The sequence below is a fragment of the Leuresthes tenuis genome, unplaced genomic scaffold (genome assembly GCF_036924035.1).
Source record: "Leuresthes tenuis unplaced genomic scaffold, fLeuTen1.0.hap1 SCAF_10, whole genome shotgun sequence".
Taxonomy (NCBI): Eukaryota; Metazoa; Chordata; class Actinopteri; order Atheriniformes; family Atherinopsidae; genus Leuresthes; species Leuresthes tenuis.
The window spans coordinates 31,737,273-31,756,689 of NW_027325364.1; the positions used below are offsets into that span (position 1 = coordinate 31,737,273).

Below are 19,417 nucleotides of genomic sequence, written 5' to 3' on the forward strand. Positions count from 1 at the left end.
ATACAATAAATTCAGTGGTCTCTCCCCACACACGATATCCTGGTGAAGAGAAATTTAAATTTGTACAGCGCTTAATACAAGCAAGCTTCTTCCTGAAATATTGAATTAGTTCCTGTAACCCACCAAGAGAGACCCCCAGTCAGACAACATTTATTTGGCTCATGGTCAAAATTAAATTATAACTGTATCAGCACAGCAGTGAAGGAATGAGGAGAGCTATGGGTGGACATGCCTGGGTGTAAAATCTACTTTACTAGCTCTCATTTACATGCACAATTCAAGCAGGCTCAGATTTAGGAAAGAAACATTTCAGAAGTATTCTTTTTTTTTTTATTTATTTATTTTTTCAAAGCCTTTCATCTTGCATTGTCTCCTTGCAGCTCAGAGGAGTACTGCACTCCCCTTGAAATCTTATGTGGACAACAAAATTAAGTGGAATGTTATGGTCAAATGTATGTCTTTTGGGTTACATAAAAACAAGTATGAATCACGCAAACAGTAACCAAACGTCATTTCAGGGGTCAGAACAAGCTAACAAAACGTTTGGTGTGCAAATGGCTGATGATATTTCTCGTACATTTCAAGCAATAGCAGTGCAAAGATATTAACCTTGTTGTGGGTGACAAAACCATTCACATAAGCCATTTTCAGTACTGCTCATACTGGAAACCTTGGAGCACACTTTTCTGTATTTAAGCTACTCAAGGCACATTAAACTGACAATGTTATTATTATCACTTTCTGTTAACTTTAAATTCAATCCAAGGTGCTCTGCTCCAATTTCGGCATTGCACTATTATAATTTCAGATTGGTCCCCGTCAAATGAAAACCAATTTGGTGATGCTATGAGGTTGATTTTAAGGAATTACCAACAAACAACTCAAAGATTACAATGACCAAAAAAAAAAAAATCAATTACGCATAATAAGAGTACAAACTGAACTTTGTCATTTAACAGCTTGCCTTGCTGTTACCTTCCTAAAATAGACAGTTTTGCTTTGGTTTACTGAACAAAACAGTGGGAAAACTTGAACAAATTCACATGAACCCATCCAGTGGGGTAAATACATGCACTAATTGGCAAGGGCAGCTCTTACACATGACAATCAAAATTCAAAAGACAAAAAGAAAAAAAAAACTTGCTCATATTGCAGAAGAGCACAGGATAACATTCAAGCAGAGTCTGAAACATTGGCAAGACAGCTCCCAATCAAGTGTCCAGTCACACAAAAATATATATATATGGCCATATTTGAATGCCCTGCTTAATGTGAATGGAAGAACAGGTGGTGCTCTGGAAAACCTGTAAATACATGCATTTCAGCATATAAAAAAAACAATTTTTTTTTAATTTTTTCAAATTCCATAGTTGACTTATTGGCTCTGGAGTCTTCCTATGCATTAATGGTAGGATGGACAGTCACCACAAGTCACTTTGAAATGCAATAGATAAAATGTTTCCACGGATGACCAACACACATCCAACCATTACAAATAAAGAATGCAAAAATAAACCTTTTTTCTCTTTGTACTGCACCTTTAGTCATTTCTTTCAAAGTCATTTTGCTATGACAAAGTACATTCATCTACAGTGACAAGTAGGGGGAAGAAGAGAAAAAATATATATATCATGCTGGCACCGAGATCCTGAGATGTTACTATTTTTGTTAAGATCTTACAAGAAAAATATACACACACTCATTTGATCTAGCGCTCCTGCAATTTGACCTCAAGAAATAAATACCCTCACATATGCACATATTACAATCTACATCTACTCAGAGAATAAGTGCCAAATCCCAGGTACTGGTGCAAAATAGGAGTCAGTTTAGGGGGATTCAGAGTATTTCACTGAGAGTACATCCAGCATAGCAGGCCAATAACCAAGGCTGCTCCAGCACCAACGTTGAGCAGGATGGGCTTCCAGTACTGCCACTTCTCTCGTTTCTTCTCCGAGTCAGTCAGTCTCTGTTTCATCTGCTGGACCCTCTGTGCAGTGCTGGCAATTCTCTCCTCACGGTGCCTCTTTCTGACACTGAAATAACATGCATGAGTTAAAAGCAGTCATTAAAAAAAAAAAAATACAGTGAAAGTTAATCTCACACAAGATAACACTGTTGTCAAGACCACCAAGGCACATTCTCACAAACAAACGGAAACAACAGCATGACACCCAAAGCCTAGACAGTTGCCTAAATTTTGTATCTGGCAAATACCCAGCCAATTGAGGCAAATGGCCATTCTTCCTTCATCTGGCTGTGCTAGCTGTCCCTTCATGTCTTTTCATCCATCTTCACTGATAGGAGGGAAATTTAGTACTCTTCAGTATGTTCTAATCTTTTTCTTTTTTCAAATCAGCATTTGGTTTTACATAACACTAATCTGAAATATGAGAACTGCAATAGAGTGTTTATGACTGACTGACATGACTGTTTTGCAATAGGCCACAATCTTTGGACATCTGGACATTGTCAAATCTATACGGTGACCAGGATCTTACTCTACTGTAACAGTCTGGAAAAGCATAATCACAAATCATCAATTAAATCATTGCAACAGAACTGCCTGGCAGAAAGACATCCAACAAGTCTGACTCAACTGTCGATGGACTCAGTTTAATAGCAGTAGGATACAACACGGAGCTGCAGTGCAGGTAACGATGCGGAGAAACACAGATGTTCTTCAATAAGACAACAGTGACCAGGTAAACAACAGACTGATATAAAAGTGTCTGTGTAAAATCATTTACAGAGTATTAACTGGAATCACTGACATTTTCGAGGTTTGAGGCATTTTAGATGGAAAATTGTCTCTTCTTGTTGGCTTTGTTCTGGATAGCTTTAAGCTTTAGCTAGACTTGCAGAAAAGCTTCTGATTCTCTGAACTTAGAGCACTCAGACCACCATCTACTGGAGGAGAGGGCTTTACTGCTTATAAGTACTTCAAAACAACCCACTACAAAAGATGACTAAGTAAATAAAACCATTCCTTTTAAAAGATGCCAAGCTGAAACTTACTAATCAGAGTTCTCTGCCACATGGTGGTCTTCATCTGACTCTTTTGCTGAAAGGTGATTTTCTGTGTCAACCTGTGACTCTGGACATGGTCCATTGGACCTGTTATCATTGAGGTGAGGATTAGGTGGAGGTAGTGGAGGGTGCACATTTGGCTCCAAGTCATCTCTGGACAGCCCTTTCAATGATCTCTCCTATAAGGGACAAGACACAACCAAAAGGAATAAATAAGTAAGTTAATAAATATTGAATGTTAAGGCAAGGAATATTTATTTACATAGAACAATTCAAAAAGGTGATTCAAGGTGCTTTACATACGACATATTTGCATTAAAACTTAAGAGTTAGTAAGAAAAATAAAAAAGCTCTAAGCCTCACTTCAAGCCTGATAACTTTGGCAACTATTTTAATTTCTAAGAGCAGCTCAGTTTCCCTGAGCTGGGCTCTTCCTAAAAGGCAAATTTTTTCATTGGCCAACATAATCGCAAAGCTGCCTTTTTGTGAAATATATTAAAAAGGCATTGTACAGCACAGGACATTCAAACATACACTATATTGTCAAAAGTATTCCCTGACCCATCCAAATAATTAAATTCAGGTGTTTCAATCACTTCCATGCCACAGGTGTAAAAATTCAACCACCTAGGCATGCAGAGTGCTTCTACAAACATTTATGAAAGAATGGGTCGCTCCCAGGAGCTCAGTGAATTCCAGCCTGGTACCGTGACAGGATGCCACCTGTGAAGCAAGTCCAGTCAGGAAATTTCCTCGCTACTAAATATTCCACAGTCAACTGTCAGTGGTATTATAACAAAGTGGAAACGATTGGGAATGACAGCAACTCAGCTACGAAATGGTAGACCATGTAAAATGACAGAGCGGGGTCTGAGGATACTGAGGCGCATAGTGCACCGAGGTCACCAACTTTCTGCAGAGTCAATCGCTACATAATCCTCCAAACTTCATGTGGCCTTCAGATTAGCTCAAGACCAGTGAGTAGAGATCTTCATGCCATACATCACCAAGTGGAATGCAAAGCGTGGGATGCAAAAGTGAAAGCACGCCACCACTGCATCTGATGGACGAGTCTGGGTTTGGCGGTTGCCAGGAGAACGTTACTTGTCTGACTGCATTGTGCCAAGTTTAAAGTTTGGTGGAGGGGGATTATGGTGTGAGGTTGTTTTTCAGGAGCTGGGCTCAGCCCCTTAATTCCAGTGAAAGGAACTCTGAATGCTTCAGCATACCAAGAGATTTTGGACCATTTCATGCAGGAGACAAACTAATCTAAAATCAGCTACCTCTTCAAGACAGAATTAGGTTGATGATGGAAAATGTAACAGAGACAGATTATAAAGTAGCAAAGCCTTCCTTCTTTTTTTAGACATCCTAATTATGTAGGGACTGTTAAACCTTTGCTGCACCTTGTTGTTCTATTTGTTCGGTACAGATAGAAGATGGGTGCACAAAGACAATGCAGTTCTGAGCTGGCAGCAGAGGACTGGATGTAGGATATCAACATGTCAGTTGGCCATGCCTACAGCTGAATTTATAGCTGCCATTGTCACCTTTACAAACAGATGCATGCACCAAAACTGATGTCCCAATAGTTGCGCACAATGCTTTACATTTTGTAGGTTTTGCGTAGTTTCAGAGGACTTCCACCTTAAAAATGTTCTAACTTGTCATGCACTGTGAAAGTGGTGCATTAGAAAAAAGGATGAGCTCGAGTTTGCATAAGCCATGCACCGGTTTGCAAACCGGTCCGTGTCTGCCGGCATCTACGACCAGATGACTTTATTAATATATAAACACAAGGTCGAATTAAGAGTAAATATAAAAATTTTAAAAATAAATAAATGAATTTGAATGAACTGTTTGAAGGTTATCACAATTTGTGTTCATTCAAACAAAAACACAAACTGTGCTTCTGTTTATTACTTTTGAATTTTGTACATCCTGAACAACTCCTCTTCTACTGCTATTACAGTGTTGCAAATTTCTCAGCAGTGACACCGACCAACAGAGGTGAGTCCAGCAGGCCTCCAGTAGCAGTAGAAAACAAATATGGTGCTGCATTCGCATCACAATTCGTATGCACAATGGCCAATGCATTAAGCACAGCTGCAGCTTAACTAATATGTATATTATGAGAGGATCAGATAACGGTATAATCAAGATACTACGAATTTCAGAACAAAGTGTGATTGAAAAGACCTCTGGATCAGATACAGACCAAATGCTACTGCCAGGTTTAAGAGGGCATGAAATTCACAACTACTGAAAAGCATCTTGCAGAACAATCTACTTCAGGAACAATCCATGTTTTGTTTAATTTTCAACAATCCACACATTTTTTTTAACATTACTGCTGATGGAAATTTGTAAATGAATATTCAAAAAAAATTTAAAAATACAGAATTTCTTCCAAATCAGTAATTCATAATTTTTTTGGTTCTAGTTAATTTGCATAGGCAATAAATATAAAAGATATGAGGTGTGTTTGTTGATTCTTGTCATGTCACAGGTCATAACACCTCCTTATGGCTTTTTTTCCATTGCATTGAAACACTTTTTTTTTTTTTTACATTTTTATTTTGGAGTGAAAACATAAGAGAGAAATGCATCTCCTTTTGCTGTAACAGAAGTAACTTCTGACAGTGGATCTCAACATGTTTGTGTTATGCCTATCAAAAGCTAAATTTCAGTGAGGTTTCTGCCTTACACTGCAGCTTACTGCTAAACAGCAAACAAATTCACAGCAGTCAAAAAATGAGCATTAAAACCTTGTACAAGGTGTCCTAATTCCCAGTCTTGTGATTCAGCTACCTGTGTTGTTGAATTGTTTGTCAGAATGAGCTTGGCTCCCTCGATGACCGCCATGTAGGAGAAGCGGAGCTGGTTGGGAGTCTGTATCAGGCCCATACGATATTCCCTCATGCCTAGAAGCACATTCTGTATGTCCACTGATGATGGGCTCTTCCTCCTGTCTATCTGCAAAACAGATTGACATGTTTATACAATATTACTGGAAAGATTGTGTAATTAAGCCAGTGTTTTCACTCAATCACATTAGATTGCTTAACAGGATATCCTACAGTCAACCATGACCTCATGATATTCTTCTATTGTAAAACTCAGAATTCCTAGTATAAAACATGTATTTAAGGGTTCATTAGGATTTCAACATGAAAACTTGGCTAATCAGAACTGTAATCGACAGGACAACTAACTGGCCCCAAATAGCTAAAAGCTGAATAAAATATTGCGTTCTTAAAAAAAAATACAAAATTTAACTCCTCCCATTTCAGTTAAATGAAAAGTGCAAAAAGGAAAAAAAGTATCTCACTTTTCCATTGGTAATAATTGAAAGAAACTCCAGTTTCTTAGATCGCATCTTCACTATGGCAAAGTAAATACACTTCTTAAAGGATGGAACTTTTAGGTCCATGTACGATGTAATAATATTTAACTGTGAAGCTACAGATTACAACCAGCTGAATACCCTTTTGCCTCACCCTGCTCTGTAATGGTTCTGGGGACAACTTCAGTGGCCACAAAAATGCAAAAAGTCCTCGCTCTATCATTCTTCTAAAGTCAAATGTATGGAAGTAAATCCGTGTCATCGGATTTTGAAAGAAAAAGGTGATTGAATTTCTACCACTGAATATTTATGCATTGAAATTATGTATCTGAATGTTTTTCAACGTTAAAATATTCAACTGAAAAAAATTCAACCGCAACATCCGGAAACCCAAGGAAGAGCAATCGATTCTAGATTCCTGATCGGGAGTGTGTGTCATGGCAAAAGGAGCAAACACGAGTCACCCCAACACAACTTTGGCTTGTCATGGTGACTGGATTTTAGTCATGTTCAATAACAATGGGGCTTCGGTGAGTGTTTTCACTCTTCTTTATGCCATCAGTGTGGTTTGTGTCTGTAAGATTCAGCAATAGACAGCGGTCACTATGACAAGCCGAAGTTGTATTGGGGTGACTCGTGTAGAGTTGTCACCGTACCAAAATGAGTAACCACCATACTATACCAGACAAAGTATCACGGTTCCGGGTATTATAGCGATACTGCAGCCTTTTTTTCATCATTATTTTTATGAACAGCAATGTATTTCTACAAGTTATAAATACTTATTAATTACATATGTTGTTATGTGCATGATAAACATAATGCTAATATAAATAATCGACTTAGCATAACAAATCCACTTTTTAAAAAAATCTATTTGACAATAATGCTTCTTCTCCTACATAATAAAACAGAGGACAAAATACAATAAACAGGAACTGATTCCCTGTGAAAACTATATTGTTATGTATTTTCTAGGTGCTTTAACATCTTTTATCTCTTCATTCGTACATGGAGCATGTAGCTTAATCTTAGCCAGTTAGAAAATAAACAGGAAATACTAACCTGGTATTCGACATATAAATCTGGGTGACGACACTGCAGGTGTTTTATGAGGCTGGATGTGTTGCCTCCTTTGGCTCCTATAGCTTGGCGGCAGCGCCTGCACAGTGGACGGCCATGTCTATTGCTTTACCGTCTGTGCCTTGTTTAAATCCAAAATAATAATAATAAATAATAAATAATTAATTGATTAGTGGCCCGGTGCTTCTACCATAGCGAGTGTGTGTGTGTGTTGTCTCGTGTTTGTGAAACGAATTTCTATCGAAGCAGACCTGTCTACATGGAGTTCGTTCTAGCCGTCAGAAACACACAAACAGCCAATCAGCTAACAGACCCAGTGTGCGGAAACAGCCTATCATATCCCGGAGGCCACCAGTAACAGGCAAACAGCCAATCATTTAGCAGCTTTGTAGTTCGGTTGCAGTGGTTGCCGTGGTTTACAAGGGAGGAGCAAGCGGTGAGAAGCCGGTAGGAGAGTCGAGGTGGCCGCTGTGTAGCGGAAACTGGCACCGTTACTATAGTAATCCACGGTAGTGGCACCGCGGGGTACTGCGGGTACCGTGCAACTCTGGACTCGTACTTGCTCCGTTTGCTTGACGCACGCTCCCGATCTTGTATCTAGAATTGATTGCTCTTCCTTGGGTTCCCGGATGTTGCGGTTTAATTTTTTGCAGTTAAATATTTTAACGTTGAATTATTTGCGGTTTAATTTTGCAGTTGAATATTTTAACATTGAAAAACATTCAGACACATAATTTCAATGCATAAATATTCAGTGCTAGAAATTCAATAGTGAAGTCATTCCAGAAACATGGAGAAAAAAAAGCAAACACATTTTCCCAGTAATCACTGACATCCATACATCTTTCCAAGTCAGTGCAAAAATTGGACACGTCAAGCATAGAAGTACAATATCAACATGCCACAACTTCTCTCAACAGTCACACAAATAAATCTCAGCATAAACAGCTTATCTTACTCTTGAATCTCTTGGGAAATCTTTCTAACTCCTGATTGTCAGTGTAATCAAAATTAGGCCAACCCTCCCTTTAACATTGCATTTAGTGACTATATTGCCCTTCCCCTTACTCACCAGGACCAGGCAAGTGTCCACCAAGGCAAATGTCCCCGAGCGTCCAATCCCAGCACTGCAGTGCACCACAGACGGTCCGTGCTCTGGGCCCAGTGAGCCAGACTCTCGAACCTTGAAGAGGAAGTTGAGGAAAGAAGCAGGAGATTCTGGCACCCCGAAGTCAGGCCACGTGGTGTAGTGAAAGTGGTAGATCTCTCTTGATTCTCTAGTCTATAGAAAATGGGTGATATCAATCATGAGGAGAGCTTTACAGGCACAATTCTGCATTACTGGCCTAATCTTGAAGAACAAGAGGTAATTACTTATTTTACCTACATAGAAAACTAATATGCAGGTGGACTGGTAAAGAAATGTTAAGAACTTTTAGCTACTAAAAGAGTCAGTCAGAGGAAGTCAAGCAAAGCAATAAGGAGTTCTATCTGGAACAAGATACACAACAGTATTTAACCAACAAACTTCAAAATGGTGCTCAACGGGCTTACTTTTGTGTTTTGTAGCTCTAGCCGTCTGATGGTATAATGGGATTGGTCCTCCTCTGACAGCAGTCTCACAACAAACCCCGTATCTGTGAACGACAGTTGTAGTTCCTTTGTGGTGGGCCAGTACTGTGCACATTTTTCCTGTTGAGACAGAAATGTATTTTCTCAGACTTGGGCAGGAGGCCACATGCCTCTTCTTCAACACAGCAAACAGAACAGACTCATACAGACTGGGTATGCATCTCAGGTTTTTTTACACTACACTTGACAGCATGTTGCTAAGGGTCATAGTATACAACCCCAATTCCTAAAAGGTTGGAAGGCTGTGTAAAATGTAAATGAAAACAGAAAGATTTGTAATGATTTGGAAATCAAATAAACCAGTGTTTTATTTACAGGGGCATATAGAAAACAGATCAAATGTTCAAAGTGAAATATTTGACCTTTTCTGGAAAAATATTAGCTCATCTTGAGCAATAAAAGACTGAAACAGTAAGTGGTACTGAAAAGAAACGGCTGGAGGAAAATGTTGAAACTGTTTTTGTTAACTGGCAACAGGTCAGTGAAATAAGCGGGTACAACAAGAGCACCTTAGTGAGGCAAAGTCTCTCAGGGGTATAGATGTGCTTAAGTTCAGCAATTTTTTTCTTAAAACAATTTAAATTAAACATACAATTGTGAAGTCTTTGAATATTATATCATCTACAGTACACAGATTGATTACACCTTATTGGGTAGAAAAAAAATACATTTTTCTAAGTCCGCCACTGTTCTTCTGCCCTGCATCGCTGTGTCTTTACACACATCAAGTTGCTGTTGTGGATTCAGCTTAGCAATGACAGCACCGTGGAGAGTCCCATGATGCTGGCTTCATGTGTGTTAACAGACATGTGGCAGGCTCGTTTTGCCTCTGTTACTACCTTCCTTGCCAGCTCAGTTGTGTATCAGCAGCAGACCAACCTTGACAACATTCTCCCTGTGGACTTTCACACATAAGATGATACACAGTCAGTCCCAGCATTAGAGGCTAACTTCCACTGCACAGGGACACTGCAAAATATACCCCAAAGTTTTCTGTGGACATAAAATGTTTGCTGTCTTGACCACAAACTTTAAACATGAAGGCAACAACAACTTCATGGATAAACTACACCAGTGAACTGCAGCAGCATGTCAGCATGCAGCTCAGTAAATAGAAAGTGTTAACCTGGAACTGCTTATTGAAACCATTTCATACCTCTTAATTTGTACGTTTTTTCCCCTTTATGGTATTGAAAATGGCAATATGTCTTAATTATTTTCCTTAGTATTTCTTTGAGCTTGAAATTCCAACTCTGAGCACAGTGCGCCACCATCAACAAATGCAGGTTAAAGCTTTATAATGCCAAGAAGAAGCCACAAAGTGAAAAACTGTTCTGTCGTCAGAAGAATCAAAATTCTAAATCTTTAAAAAAATAATAAATAAATTTTTAATTTTTTTTTTTAAATAATCAGCATCTTCCAAACTAAAAATGAGAGACTTCTGTTTTTCACCATGCCCTACAGGAAATGGACCATCAATGCCGAAAGGTATATACAGCACATATGCAACACATGATCCCATCTAGGAGATAACTTTTTCAGGAAAGGCGTTGCATATTTCAGTAAGACCATGCCAAATTGCATACTGCAATTACTACGCCAATGTGGCTGCATAGTAGAGGAGCCCGGTTGCTGGACTGGTGTCTGCAGTCCAGACCTTTCACCAATCACAACGTTGGCCCATCAAGAAAAAAATTAAAACGGGACATAGACAATACAGCCTCTAAATAAGGCATTATCTGTCTGCAGCACAGCTTATTTAGTCTGTGCTCTGCAGCGGCGCGTGTCGATGACTTTATCTCAAGTGACCCGGGTGTAGAAAGCCCCCAATAACAACACGGCAGCTCTGAACTAACAGTGCAATAGTACGCGTTCATTCATTCATTCCTCTTAAAGTATTGGTGAAGTAAAGACAGATAGTGCCTTATTTTGAGGCTGTATTGTCTATGCCATGTTTTAATTTTTTCATTGCCGTTATCTGGATATACACGGACCTCAAATGATCTAAATAGAATCCGAAGGACGCCGACTTTCACCAAAATGTTATAGATGAGTAGATGAACGTATATTTACTGCCAGAAATAAGGTCCAGGTTTGAAAAAAAACGAACTTCCCCTTTAATGTGAAGATGAGCCAATACATTTCATGAAATAGTCATCATCAAAAAATTTAAATTTGATACTTTTTTGGGTTTGAAGTTTAATGGGAATTGGACCTTAAAGTAGACGGTTTCCTTGTTCTCTTTGCCGTACATGGCTGTATAAGAAATATCACTTAGTTTTGGGTTTATGGTGAAACAAAATGATTAGTTGGTCAATCTAGAATAAAAACAGACATTTGCTACCTTTGAGGAGTTGCTTGTCTTTTCTTTTCACAGTTGAACCAGAAAACGAAATATCAATGCAAATCTAGCATGTAACTTAGATACACAAAACATTTCGTAAAAACACAGTTTAGTCAACATGTGCAAAATGTGCGGTGTCTAACAGGAACATGTACTGCTAACAATTTCAAGAAATATCTCCAAAAAAAAAACTAAAAACCTTTTTTTTTTTTTTTTAAAGACAGAGCAGCAAGTGCTGAGGTTTACTTACTGATCCTTTTTCTATCACTCTGTTGAGCATTATAACAGCTTTGGAACACTGCTCCCAAATCATCAGCCAGAAGTGACCACACGTATGCCTCAAAGGCCCCTGTCAAAGCAAAAGGAATAAATATACATGGGTAAATAAGGTTATAAAAAAAAAATAATAATAAAAAAATGAATTTAAAAAAAATCTGTAACTGGTCCACATCATTTCAAAAACATTTACAGCAACATTCATCCAACAGCCTACATACCTGAGAAAGAATATAAGCTCTGTGGGCTTCTTTCACTGTGACTAAACTTGCGTTGATGTAGTCATTTTCAGAGTTTTCAAGTTTTACCCGACTGTGGTCGTCTAAAACCAAATAAGAAATCATAGAGCAATTATGAGAGATTATTCTCCACAAACACATTTTCATGAGCTGCATATATTTGTCCTATGACTCACACGGGCTGACGTCTCTGTAGCGATTCAAATTCCTGTTCACTGGAAGTTTTGCTACTTTGTACGAATATTCATTGGCTTGGTTGCGGATTTCCTATCAAAGACGAGAGGAGAGATTATAATTTAGTCAACAACGGCCATACTGTAAAGAAGCTGTAGAGTGAATTCATCTCCGTCCTTGCTGCAGTGAATATTGATGACTATTGATGATGCAGAGACTATTGATGACAGAATTTAAGCATATACCACACAAAAAGATTAAAGGTTGTCATTACAGTCAGTGTATTGTGCGAGAATCATTAAAACTACTCTGGTTTGTTCACGTTGGCATTCATCAAAGTGGTGTATTGTAAATATTTTGTAAGCTGCTGCGTTCTTGCATACTGCAAGTTGCAAGTGCGACTTCAGGGTGAATAGAGTTCCCTTTTGAACCAGAACCTTTGATACTTGAAAGAAGGGAGCAACACACATAAGAATTGTTTCACAAAGTTTTAAACATGACGTTTTCCCCCGAGTTAGACCAATGGCTTTTTGACTTATAATTATGCCAATAACAATCATAACAATTATGACAAATGTAATAAAGTTAGTAATCTATTCAAATTTATAAATCTAATGTACAATCTAACACCGGCATTTTGTGTTTGCCCGGTCGACTCATTAGACTTGAATTTAGCAACAAAACATTTCGAGGTTCATAACAACCTTCGGTGTATAGCTACATATTACAGGGTCACAGCCGAGATTAAACCGGAACAAAAATATCACTAAATCTAAATGCTAGACTATCCGACACAGCCGGTTATAACACACATGCGTCTTTCTCTGGAAGTCCTGATGAGTTCTCAGAAACTGCCGCTGACGTCTGCTAGCGTTAGCCAGCATTAGCTAACCGAGGTCTACCGAAGGGACTGTACAGCTGCACGTTTCCCAGCTACGGAAGTCCACGTCTGCTAGCGCAGACTGTTTCTCGTTATCCATAAGCAGTGTGATGAAGTTTACATACAACATACACAAGGTTAACCAAAAAAAAAAAAAAAACAAGTGTCGAAGGGATTGCTATCTAGTTAGATAGCTAATAAAGTTAGCAACCAATCGTCATAGAAACACAAGAGGCCCGACTTACATTGTAAAGGTTTTGCCATCTCCCGGACGAATCAACATCTTCAAATTCTTGCTCCATTGTGTCGTAAATAGGGAACCAAAAACCAACCGAATAATATCACAGTGCAGCACCGTTCACAAACTTACTCCTTTCTTTCAGCCATTTTAACAGCTATGTATTTGACCCTTGGAATCCCTACGGGGACTCGACTGCTTCTTCACAATATAACATACACGCTGACTTGGGTTGCCAGTTATGTGTTTACAGCAGCCTACCACGGAAATGATTCCAGTCACCAATGTGTACATTTCATTCTACACAAGGATTTAGTCCAGTATTGATGCGCATATTGAACTCAGTTTGAATAAGGATAACTGCTTGAACAAAACAAAAATATCTGCCGTAATTACAGATGTTGATTTATACATTTTTGTTTACATTTTTGGGCAAATAAATTAAGATATCAAACAACAAAGCAATGAGTATAAACATTGTATTTTTACTAATTTCAGCACTGTACTTTTATCCAATGGAGTGTAATATTAGTGTAATATGTGTAATATTATTCCAAACTTGGCAACCCCGTTGACCGGTGTTGTACCGAAATATGCACCCATGGAAAAGTTGCACTGTCGCGTGAACGCGCAGAGGAAGGCAGTCGCTTTTTAACGTTGCCGTACAAAAAAATACTCAAGACCTCGTATTCGTGACTAAAAAGGTGAAAAGTAAAAGTAAAAAAAAAAAAGAAAAAGAAAGAAGAAATTAATTAATTGAAAAAATATGCATATCACAACAGACAGGTCCTCCAGGATTTGTACCTCCTGCTTATATATTACTGGGAATGAATACCAACAAAACCAGCAGGGCCGAGCTTAAATAGTAGCATTGGCAACTAACAACGGCACTTCCGATGGCAACCTGAGCTGCTACAGCTTTGCAGAGGCAGGTGCCAGAGGGTGCCAGAACAGCTATAAAAGCCTTTCAGATGATGATGTAGTTATTGATTATTCTCTAATAAAAAAAAGTCTTAGACCTATAATACAAAGTCACTGCATTTACTTGAGACGGAAATTATGTCTTATATACCATTATGTATGTACACAAATTTTTAATTTATTGTCAGAATGCTGCTAAGCATCCTCACTATTGTTTTCCTGTTTTCCTTTATTATTTTTATTATTATTGTGAGAATGCTGTTGAAATATTCCTCCCTTTAAAAGTAATAGCAAAGTCTTTCAAATCAAATAAAAAAGCTCCCTCTTTCAAACTTAACTACTTCAGCATACTTTCAGCTAGAGACACAATTAAAACTTTAAAATGTTCAGAAGACATTCAGTTATTACTGAATAATGCAGTGTTTTAATATATTCAGCCAATTTTGAACTCTCACAGTTTAAACATTTTGTAAAATCCTTGATGATTTCTGAGTTTACAATGCATTCCAATGACACGGAATGTTCATATGTTGAGTGGAGGCTCCAACTGGCAGAGTTGCAATCAGAAGCAGGCAGAGAGGGCCACAAGACCCAGGTCACCAGCAGCCCCCACTGAGCACAGAACCCAGGAAGCCCACCGCAGGCACAACCACGCATCCACCCAGAAGACCGCAGAGGAAGCCCCTGGACAGAGCCCCCATAAGCATAGGGCAGAGGCCCTCCGGGATTCCAGGGCAACGGCCCACCGACTCCGCCAGGCCCCAGCCGCCAAGACTTGGGCCATGCGCCGGACCCAGGCCCTAGGAGCCTGAGAACCAAGAGGGCCAAGCACCCCAGACGGCCACACAGTGGGCCAGCACCTGCCCCAGCGCCCCTGGCCAAGTGCCCCGGGAGTCAAGACATGCCCATAGGTGGGTAAAGTCGCGAGCAGCCACCCCTCAACCACGCGGGGTTAACTCAGCCACACCCCAGCGGGCACACCAGGGGGCCAGCAGCCACCACAGACCCTGAACCAGCAGAATAACTCATCCTCCTGGCCCCTCACTCCCCAGGCAGCAACCAGGAAACAGGGGTGTGGGAAGACCCCTCCCCTCACCCTTCCGGCTCTTCAATATTTTCTAATAGTGAGCAATTAAAATTGAGGGTAGTCAACCTTGTAAAACTGGGAGCGCGGCCCTCTGGGCAGCCTACATACCCAAAGAGCCCCACTCAACATATGCCACTCAGTGCAACCACTCCCCAAGACCTAATGTGTGTATGTGTGTGTTTGATAAGTAGTAATGTCTAAGGTGTAATTAAAACAGGGGCGGGGAACTGCAGAGTGCAGTAAAGGGGACCACCTACGTGGCCCCATCCACTACACCCCACAGAATACACACACCCCCAAAACCCTACATGTCTGAGTGTGTGCTGTGTACAGGAGCCAGAAGGGAGAGGGGTATGGGGATTTAAATCGGGGGAGAGAAGCTCCCCCGGAGAGGGCAGCCAGAAACTGGCTGCAAAAGGCACCCCCGTTACCTGGGACCGGCCACAGGGCAGGAGGGCCTGATATCCACCAGGCTCGGGGCCTGCATCGACCATATTCGGGAAGCTACTGTAACCCCAGAAGGCACCCACCCGCCCCACCCCAGAGGACCTCTACAAAAAAAACAAAAAACAAAACAAACAACAACAAAAAACCCAAACAAACCACGTAGTCACACCACTCACAGCAGCCCAGGCCAGAGACCCACCACACCCAACCACTCAGAGTGACGGGACAGCAACCCACAACCACCACTATGTGATAAAGCTAATCAGTGGAGAACAATTTGGAGTCACCAATTAACCTGACATGCATGTTTTTGGATGGTGGGAGGAAGCCGGAGTACCTGGAGAGAACCCACGCATACACAGGGAGAACATGCACACTCCACACAGAAAGGCCCCAGGCAGGGATCGAACCTGGAACCCTCTTGCTGTGAGGTGACGGTGCTAACCACCACACCACCGTGCAGCCCTCCTCCTGTATAATGTGTTCTATAAAGAATTGTTTATTGTATGAGCTGCTAATTAGGATTTCGAGTCATTCTGAAGGTGTTCAAACATATTTGTGGGCAAAAGCTATGACTAGAACTGATGGATAAATCTGCCTCCCATTTTGAAGATGGTAGAGACATTGTGTCATCTATCTTAGACAATAATTTATATATTTTTTATAGTAGTTTTGGGGTGCAGATGCTTAGAATTTCTGCTATCCTAATCGGGAGTTGTAAGTATGGTTGGTGGAGGATATATTTCTTGGTTAAGTTGTTGATATCTGAGGAATTCATTGCTGCCTATCCCATGTTGTGATATGAGCTCATCAAATGAAATAAAACTTCCATTTTGGATTATATGTTCCAGATGTTTGATTCCTTTGATCTTCCACAGAGTAAAGTTTAGCATTTTTAGTTTTGCATGATGTCAGGATTGTTCCAGATGGGTGTAAGCTTACACGGGAGAAGTGAAGACTTTGTTATTTTAAGAAATTCCCACCAGGCTGTCAGAGAGGTGCTGATGTTAATGCTTTTGAAACATTTGTGATGTTTTACGTTTTGACTAATAAATGGCAGGTCGGAGATTTCCAGATTATCACACAATGCTTGTTCTATATTTATCCATGGTTCATCTAGTGGGCTAGGTTTAAACCATTTTGATATATATTGTAACCTATTGGCTAAGAAATAGTGCTGAAAATTAGGTAAATCTAATCCACCACTGTCCTTGGTCTTCTGTAGGGTTTTTAAACTAATACATGGTGGTTTGTTTTTCCGCATGAATCAAGTGACTTAAACCAAGTAGCAGATGGTTTTATGGGGATCATTGAGAACAAATAGTTAACTTTTGGTAGTATTATCATTTTAATGGTTGCAACTCTCCCCATAAGTGATATGGGTAATGACTTCCAACGAGTGAGATTGTCCTCTTTAATAATTACACATAATTTAGCTTTGTTAGCTCTGAGAGCCTGGCGGAAATGCTTACGTCTAAATATCTAATATTTCCTGACTGTAAAGTGATTGCAGGTATATTCTGGACCCTACAGTTAATGGGCAGAACTGTGGTCTTAGATCAGTTGATAAAGTAGTCAGAAAGTGCTGAGAATTTATTTATGTGTGATCGTGTGAGTGAGAGACGTCTGTGAGTTCTGAAGGAAAAGTAATACATCATCAGCATAAAGACTTATTTTATGCTCAATATTTTGGGGTTGGATGCCTTTAATATTTCTATCTTGTCTGATAGCAGCTGCTAAAGGTTCTATGAAAATAGCAAAAAGTGAGGGGGAAAGTGGGCAACCCTGTCTTGTACCTCTGCAGACTGAAGCTTGGAGAAGTTTGATCGTTTGTCCTGACACATGCATTTGGGGAGCTATATAATATCCTTATCCAGTTTATGAAGTCTGACCCAAACCGGAATTTGTTTAATGCTGCGAATAAAAATTTCCAGTTCACTCGATCAAATGCTTTTTCTGCATCGACTTTTCTGTACTTTTCGACCTTCATCCAGCTCCAGCTCCTTTCAAAAATACCTTTCACAGCAGTACCTTCCAACAGACATGACTGTTGTGGTTCAATATACAATAAACTACAGTTGTGAAACTGAGGCAAGAAAGAAAAATAGCTACTTTTGTCAGTCACTGGCAAATGCAGGCGTTAACACACATTAACTTAGTAGAAATTAAACTGTGCTCTGTGTTTAATTGATTATCTTTGAAAATTTAGCTAGCTAGTAAAACCTTCTATAGCATGATGTGCACATGCAGTTATCATGCAAACAAAATGAATACAATAAAACAATATAAATATAAAACTATCAAATAGAATTGCTATACTCACCAAATAATTAGTAAGATGGGAATGGATCAAGAATGGCAGGTATCTCGCTTCACAGGTGCAGCTCAAGCAATGCTCTTCCCAGAATGCCAATAATACTGCATGATTGTGTTAAGATGCTTTTACGGTAAAGTGCTTTATTTTAGGAATACATTAGTTTTTTTAAAAAACTGAATGGACTGTAATTTAACAGATTTTCTTTAATATCAACAGTAAAGCACTGCATTTTAAAAATGCCTTAATACTGTTGAAATCCTGCAGTAAATTTACAGCAATTTGTTACAGTGCAGGTCCTTTCAAAAATACATTTCAGCAAATGAATTTCGAAATGCTTCTGCATTGTTTCTCTTCTTTGTGAATTTTTCACTTTTTGTTTTGCATTTTTCTTCTCTTTTCTGCAGTTTTTTCCTCGATTCAGCTCCTTTCAAAAATACCTTTCAGCTCCAGGTCCTTTCATAATGATCTTGGTTCTTTTTCCTGCTGTTTCGCAGGAACAGCTTTTTCTAGTTTATTTTTATTTTATGATGGGTGCCAATGCCAAAGACATTAGGGCACACATATTACTATTTTGTCGGACTCTTATTTTCCCATTTCTGTCATGAATTTCGGCACGCTACTTGTCCCACACTGTTGGTCCGACCGGTATAAGAAGCACATCCCCGCATGTCCAGTGATCGGAAATAGTATGCTATTATTTTTCTCTCATTATTCGAAATCCCAGAAAAATGGGAAAAAGTGGGAATTTTTGACCTTTGTAAATAAGTAATGGGACAAAAGCAGCCCTATTTAGAGGCCTCATAACTCAGCCATACGGACATCATTCAAAGTTTAAAGTGACAAGAAAGACTCCTCTTTAACTGAACTAAAGGGTTTGTTGATATATAATATAACTTTGACACAACGGCAGTTTAAGTTTTATGAAAACTCAGGACTCCTCTCAAACTCCTCTCAAACTGTCTCCCTCTCTAATTTGACCAATAACCAAAAAACTCGAACAAACGCCTCTCACGTCCAAAATATCTGCCTCACCTAGACAAATTTGGCTGCAAAACGTAGGTATTTTTGTCCTCTTTCACCCAAAGTCACCCTCATTGTGCTTGGCCTCACGGATTTCTCAAAAATCACCTGTGAGCACAGAGAGCCACCACTCCAGCTCCCATGCCTGGTCATGATAAACAGGCCGCCTCATCATATCAATGTGAAGGCTCATTTTAAAACTGCCATAAAAACAAACCGTACATAGGAGCAGAATAAAAATTACACTGCTTGGCTTCTGCCGTCCCTTCTTGCACTCGTTCAAGAATTTTTCAGATATGACTTACTTACTTTTAGAACACCGACCATTTGTTCGAGACATGCATCAGTATTAAACCCCAAGCTCATAAGGGCACAAAAAGAGA

At 39.5% G+C, this 19,417-nt stretch overlaps 1 protein-coding gene across 1 annotated transcript; it reads right to left on the reverse strand.

Annotated features, from left to right (window-relative positions):
• Nucleotides 1-307: 307 nt before the first annotated feature.
• Nucleotides 308-13,465, reverse strand: ptpn2a (protein tyrosine phosphatase non-receptor type 2a). Its single transcript, XM_072394942.1, has 9 exons — nucleotides 13,250-13,465; nucleotides 12,127-12,217; nucleotides 11,933-12,033; nucleotides 11,686-11,784; nucleotides 9,014-9,151; nucleotides 8,532-8,741; nucleotides 5,842-6,006; nucleotides 3,019-3,209; nucleotides 308-2,036 (listed from the first exon to the last, which is right to left on the reverse strand). Exons 1-9 carry the CDS (start codon nucleotides 13,304-13,306, stop codon nucleotides 1,850-1,852), a joined length of 1,239 nt encoding a protein of 412 aa, XP_072251043.1. The 5' UTR covers nucleotides 13,307-13,465; the 3' UTR covers nucleotides 308-1,849.
• Nucleotides 13,466-19,417: the final 5,952 nt, after the last annotated feature.